At 36.2% G+C, this 7,352-nt stretch overlaps 1 protein-coding gene across 2 annotated transcripts; it reads right to left on the reverse strand.

Annotated features, from left to right (window-relative positions):
- Positions 1-556: 556 nt before the first annotated feature.
- On the reverse strand, positions 557-2,596 carry LOC131364663 (4-galactosyl-N-acetylglucosaminide 3-alpha-L-fucosyltransferase 9-like). 2 transcript variants are annotated; one of them, XM_058407905.1, is made up of 2 exons: positions 2,438-2,596; positions 557-2,008 (listed from the first exon to the last, which is right to left on the reverse strand). In XM_058407905.1, exon 2 carries the CDS (start codon positions 2,001-2,003, stop codon positions 840-842), a length of 1,164 nt encoding a protein of 387 aa, XP_058263888.1. In that variant the 5' UTR covers positions 2,004-2,008; positions 2,438-2,596; the 3' UTR covers positions 557-839. The 2 variants fall into 2 exon arrangements, with proteins under 2 accessions (XP_058263888.1, XP_058263889.1); XM_058407906.1 differs by having other exon boundaries at positions 557-2,011.
- Positions 2,597-7,352: the final 4,756 nt, after the last annotated feature.

Raw genomic sequence — 7,352 nt, forward strand, 5'->3', positions numbered from 1 at the left:
AAAGAAAATCCACATCCAGCATTTCAAACCAGACAAAGCCACCATTGTGTAGGAACACCAGAAAACACCTTGGGAACCACCTAGTATTCATAATATTCAGGCCAGCTGTCATAGAGTGTGATAATTAATTATAAAAGGGTGAACATCTGCTGGATCATGATGGCCTGTGTGTACATTTCAGTAGTTGAAACTCTTTTTGCAAAAAGTGTACTTATATGTTTTGTTTTGTTTTGTTTTTATTTCCAATCCTTGGACACTTCATGGTCCATTCATACACTCATTTACATAAATAAACAACTTTCCAGAGATTGGTTATTTTTTTACATTGATTCTTTTTGATCCCCAACTAATGCATACTGTATGTAGCTTCTAACTTCTAATAAGTAATGAAACCATAACACAGCAATTTAGATGGACAAGCAGATTCAACGAACAGAAAGAAGAGAAGGTAAGTCAATTAAGGGTTTGTTCAAAGGTTTGGAACCCAGAATTGTGAAGTGGATTTTGAGTTTTGACTTTCTTTTGTTTTTATTTCTTCTGCTTTAGGAAAATAAAACACAGAGTAGTGACATTTATTTAACCATTTAATATGTACACGCAAACATAACAAATAGAATGTTTTGTATATAATTACTATTTGAAATGTAAATCAGATGCACCAAAATTTTAATATATACGCAAATTAAGATAAATAGTCAAATTAGACTGAGATAGTTTAAACATTTGGATCAGTAGTTGACATGATAGAAAGGATACATGATGGAAAGGATACACAATCTAATTAATCCAATTAATGTTGTTGAGTAAATGTTGTTGAACAATGTCCATTCCTCACATACCTAGCCCCAATACCAAGTACTGAGATTTTTGACCACCTTGTATCCTTTGTATTGTTTTATATAATCACATATACGACAGGCTTGCTCTACACCAAACATACTACGTTCAGCAGTGAAGTGTTGTCTCCAGGTGAAGTAGCGTTCATAAACCTCCTGGTTCTGGTCCAGAAATTTGAGATGTTCTGCCAGTTCCTGAGGAGATTTGAAGTCATCCACATGAATGAATGAATCTGCTGGAATGAATTCCTCGTAGTTCTCCCTGGGTGGACCGAGAACCACAGGAACTGTGCCAGATATCAGAGGGTTAAACAGCTTTTCTGTGAAGTAGTCTTCATGGATGGAACTCTCGAATGATAAGTAGAACTTACAGCTGGACAAGGTAGGCACGTAATCCTCATCATTAATGTACCTGTTGAAGTGTCTACCATAACCTTCTATTTTGATGTGTTTGCTCAGTTCATTAAAATATTCAACTCTCCTATAGTGAGGGTTCCAGTCACTGACGATCCAGCACACTAATTTATCCTTTGGTGGTATCTTAAAGGTTTCGTCCTTCTCTGACGCTTCTATGATTCTCCCATAAGGTACCCAGACATCTGAATCTTTTCGATAATTTGTGGTTAAATTGAATAAACCATCAAGCCCAGTCCATCTTTTTGAATTCTCAGGAGACTCCATGTTCATCCACACCCATTTCTGATATGGAGGTCGTGGCATGCTCAGCAGGTTTGGTAAGTCGTCACCAAGATCTCTGTGATGGAACATAACACCATGGGCTTTGTCATATAGGAGTCTATTACCTGTAACCCGACAACCTTCAATACCAAACAGTGGACCACAGGATTCTCCTTTGAACTTATAATCAAAAGGCCATGTCCAGGCTAGTATGAGTGTGCCAGGGTACTGATCTTCGTTTTGTTCTTCTATGACCTCTTGTTTGTTGATTGGTGGTAGTTGTTTAAGAGTTTTGATGCTTATGTTTGTCATGAAGCTATCTCTGAGAGCGTTGAGGCATGTATTATTGCAAACTTCATATTTTGAGTCTGCAGTCTCATGGCACACATGTGGCTTGTACTGAGTGTAGAATAGTCCTCCAACACCCAGCAGCAAAACCAGTGACAGCAGAACATGATGAAATCCTCCCCTGGAAGATTTGGGTGTCATCTTTTCTGCTTTAGGAAGGTGAAAAATCACATTCTTATTATGTGGTAAATATTTACCGGGCTTCTGAACAGAAAGGTTCAAGTTAGTGGGTTAATCTAAGCCACCATGATATAATTCCATGTTTGTTTTGGAATACCCAGGATGGATAATATTTATGGATCAAACTGAAGTCTTGTTTGACCAATTTCTGTAAAATATACAGTATAATTATTTAGTAATTGAAACTTCTGGAATATTGATTGAAATGGTTTGCTTATGATTAGATTTTTATTTGTTTAATCAAAGAAACCTCTTTTCATTTATAAAACTGGATATTTTACATGGATATAACTATAGTAATGTAACATCATAGTGCCATATTTAAAAGTTTTAATACTTACGTTCAGCAAATATGTATTTTAGAAATGTGTATCAGAAACAGGAAATACACTTACCTTAATTTCAAATCCTGTAAATGTTGAGTTAATCAAAAGGATGGAGTATCATTCATGTGACTGTCAGGCTAACCATTTTGCTGAATAACTCGTTCTGTCACTATTCCATCAAGGCTGTTAGTTTTATTGTCATCTCATTAATATTCATAGAAACAGTGAGAAAATTCCTCCTAGTTCCTCCTAGGTCATGGAACATTCCTCAGTGTAAGGTGAGAGTAAAAGTTCACTACATTCAGTAAACATTACTAACTGGGTCACTCCTCATCTAATTTTATTAAAAATATTGTCAGTTCTTTTGTTTTGGAGCGTACAGTTAAGTTTGGAATTATAGTCATTATAATTATATCACTATTATACAGTTATATAATTATTGCGTAAAGTAACCGAATGTAGTAATCCAAACTGTTTAATTTTAATTTAAAGAAATTAAAATAGATTTCAACATCTCACATGTAGACTTACGGAATGCTGTAAGAATACTCCAGAGCATTCGTAATGAGGATTAGCCTGTACCTGAGGACGAGTGAGGAGGGAAGATACACTAAAAGCCCTGTTTAGTCTCAATTCTGATTTATTATCTAATATTAACCAATTAGTGTTGTATCATATCAACCAATTATACATTTCAGCAGCATAGCAGGAGCTCTAGAGTGATTTTAACCCTTTTGTAGCCCTTGGCTCTGTGTTTTATGTAGCTCTGTTGATAAATAGCACCATGGTCCTGGAGAAACACTGATTCACTTTATGAACTGTGTCGGCTATATATAAGGATAATTACAGTAAAATCTCTCTGACTTCTTTTTCTTTAATTCTTTTTCTTGACTCAAATATGATGACACCACCATACACACTTACAGATGTTTTTGAAAGTGTGTTTTTGCTGTGTTTTGGTCTCCCATCTACATAAAGAAAAGCCTAAAGCTTTTTAGAAATGATCATCATCTGAGTCCCGCCAACTGAAGTTTTGCATGTGTTTTCCAAAAACTCTGTGTCAAGAAAGACTTGTTACAGACAATTATATAAATTCAACAAATGTAGACATCATTAGCACACAGTGAAGGTCAATTAAAAATGTCCAAAATCACCAACAAAGGGGTAGAGGATTTACATTTGAACATTAGAGTAGAACATGTTTATTTTAAAATTGTTAAATGAAAAAGTGTTGAATTTCTTCGACTGTTACTGGTTGCTTCATTTGTTATTATAGATGATGAATAATAGGTAATATAAAGTATCTAATATTGACTTCTTTTAAATAAATTAAGAACTGAGCAGTTCCCTTCTGCTCATTAACAAAGATATTACATTGGGTGGGAACTGAATGGGTGTGATGCACATGCTTTTGTCAAGACATTTCAGCTATTCTTCGGGGGATTGAACGTCACTGTAGGTGTGGTGTTGAATTTGTCAGCAATTATAATTGAGCACTGAAACTGGAAAATCAAGTTGAGATGTATTATAATGTATTTCAAATATATTGAACAGCTATTTGTATAAAAGAAAATTATTCCTGAGTGCATGATTATAAAACAAGACACTTATTTAAGACACTGATTATATTGTGTTAATGTGTGTCCATTTAGACTATTTCAAATGTCATCACATCAAACCTTGGTATGGATGAACTACAGCAGAAGACCATGTTGTGTCATCCAAGAACAGGAAACTCATGCTATCATTGGCACAGACAGATTGCCCAAACTTGACAGTTCAAAAAAATAATCAACTGGTCTTTCTCCACAATGCCAGAGATCACACTTTACCCTCATTCTAATGTTTGATGTGAGCATTAAATGTTCTGTGACCAATAACTGTTGAACATCAGCTCTTCACCTGTATCTGCACGACTTTATACAGTATGATGTTACCACATGCTTGGCTGATTGGAGAACTGTTTAAATGTGAAGGTTTTCAGGTGTTCTTATTAAAGGGCACAGTGAGGGTTTGTTCTACCTGCCTGAATATTATTGTGTAGTTTCTCCTTGTGAGAAACCTCATGAATTCCTTAAGACCTCTGAAGGTATGCTTTTGTAGTGGGCAACAAGGAAGTAGATGTGAGGTGGAGCTTCAGTGGATTAGACTGTCTAGCATATACCACAGGTCAGATTGAGATCTGGGAAACTGGGAGAACTGGGTCTGCTTTGACCCAGTCATCTGACCATTACAGTTACACAAGGTGAAGTACATGCCAGTTTGCACACATGTTTTATGACCACACACTGATGATCATCCTTTCATAGTTTACTATGAAAGTAAACTTACTGTTTAAATGCCATCACATCTTACTAATAAAACCAGCAGAATCTCTCATCATGAGCCTGACTCACTGATACCGATCATAGCAATAACTTTTCAGTTTCAGTAATCACCAAAATGTCATCATCATCATCTGTCTAAAAACGGATAAATAGCCACATGTTAATCAGTGAGAGTTTCTTCTTATGTAGGATGTTGATATTTTGTAAAATTCCATGCCCTGTAGACCCAATAAAAGAAATGATATACAATTACATGTATTTAATTAATTACATTTATTCAATTGTAACACTAGTTTAGTACTATAATACAGTAAATTGGTGTATTGTTAGACTGTTAAGATTCCACAATTCCACAATTATGTAACTAACGTATTTTAAGGTGTGGCAAATATTTTGTTCCAAGCAGATGATTAATCTGTTCCTAGTAGTACTTTAACGAAATTATACGTAATAGTTGATTGAATGGAATGATGAAGAATTAACATGTGCCTGTGTTAAATTGAGTTCTCAGTGGTGTTTAACAGGATGGAGAATAAACACGTGTTTATATTATCATAAGATGACACACACCAGCCATTTAAATAACTCCAAAATATCTCCATCAAATCCCAGTTAGTGTAGACGAGGTCTCATTGTGTTTCCGAATTTCATGACATGTGTGGTTTGTAACCACCCCCCCCCCAAAACACACAAACACACACATACAGTACACACACATATGAGGGTATTTCAAACCTCTACTAGTTTTTGAGGACCAAGAACCACAGGAACTGTGCTGATATTGGATTACACAGCTTTTCTGTGAAGTAGTCTTTGTGGATGGAGTTCTCGAATGATGAGTAGAACTTACAGCCTTACAGTCTTTTAGTCAGTGTATGCTCAGTCTATAGAGTGTTAGTTTTTCCTCCAATCACATTTTCAGGGAAAATAATGGAATAAATAATCCTCTTTCTTCATCTAACTTGAAATGAAATCTGACACCAAAAGGCACTGGACAGACATCATTTTCCATCTTAGATTTATTTCATTTATACGCCTGAGCAGCTGAGGGTTAGGGGCTAGAAAACAGGAGATCAAGGATGATCATGGGTCAAGGGTTCCTAAACCATGACAAAAACTTAAACACTGATTACTCTTCTCAGGTAGTGTGGGACAATGTCAAGAACCACTGGTACAGTTCCCTGCCTGACCACCAGAGGGGGTTCTGACAGGTATATTACTCTACCTTGTTGAATGTCACGTGTCCTGTCACCTGTTACCAATCCGCTCTTAATGTGTTGACTTGTTTATTCCTGCCCTCTGGTGTCCCTTTGTCGTCAGTGTGGGTTGTGTTTGGTTCCTTGAGTTTTAATCAGGTTTTTCTATGTTGAGTTTTTGTTTGCAGCGACGCCTTCAGGTATTTGAGATTTTTTTCATGTTGTGTGTTTTGTGTTATTTTTAGTTAATAAACACATGGTCTGTTTTTATTCTGCTCTTGGGTCTGACTGGCTGCATCCCTCCGAATCATGACAGACATGTATACTAAGGATCCACTGACAGTTTAAGGCAAGGACTGTAACCCTTGTAGAATTTATTCATTTATCTACTCATGCTAGTTCTCTTTTAGACATGGTAGGCATCTTCACTGCAAGCTTAGTGATTGGTTAAATTCATAGTCTTCGCCCTTTGCATGCAAAACTTTTTCAGAACTGTGAGTAAGCCTTTAAATTATGAATGACATGAGAGAGTACATCTTCTATATGTTTTGCCTTTGTTGATTTGAAGGTGTGCTTCGGTGAAAATCCTCTTCACACAAGCTGTGTTTGCACCAAAATGAACTGTTCCTGATTCCATCAAACCTGATTAAAGCCCCAAGGCATGATGCTGTTGCCTCCATGCTTCACCATGAGGAAGCTGTTATGTTAGTGATGTGGTGTTTTACCCTGAAGATATCTTTTAGTATTATGGCCAAAATGTTCAACACATAATTCCAGAGTATAGTGTAGGCCTCCTGATCAGATTTCTCCTAGTCTTCTCGTGAATTTTAGATGGACGTCCTGTTCGTAGTAATGTCCCTGTCGTTCTTTATTCTCTCTACCTGGTACAGCTAAACAAATTACCCCCTTTTGCATTTCTGATGCTTCACACAGAAAACAGTCAGTGATGTCATCAACGGTCAAGGAGAAGTGCTGAACAGATGATACTGCCGATTTAGCATTTACTTAACAGCTTCCCTGTTATCTGAATGAAGAACAGTCTTGATATAAAATCTTTTAAAGAATCTAAAACAAAGTTATTCAGATGAGTTATGAAGTAAATCAGAAATAAAAGGGGTGTTCAGTACATTTTCCCTCCTGGCCATTAACCGTGACTGATGTACTCATGTACTCTCACACCAACACTGACAGCTTTCTGTGAAAGGCAACAGAAATGCAAATGCAAAAGGAATTATTTGAATTTTCAGGCTCTGTACACAACTGTCGGAGAAAACATAATATACCCAGCTTTGAATTATATACCTAGCCTTAAATGTAGCTGAAGTGCTAATGTACTCAATGCTCTAAGCTCTGACTTGGCAATATTCTGCCTAAAGAGTAGTGTGTATCTATCAAGAATAATTTAGCCATTTATTACGTAGTAAGTAGTTAACTCTGATTAATAATAGCTATAATAATCAG

This window comes from Hemibagrus wyckioides, linkage group LG14 (assembly GCF_019097595.1).
Source record: "Hemibagrus wyckioides isolate EC202008001 linkage group LG14, SWU_Hwy_1.0, whole genome shotgun sequence".
Lineage (NCBI taxonomy): Eukaryota > Metazoa > Chordata > Actinopteri > Siluriformes > Bagridae > Hemibagrus > Hemibagrus wyckioides.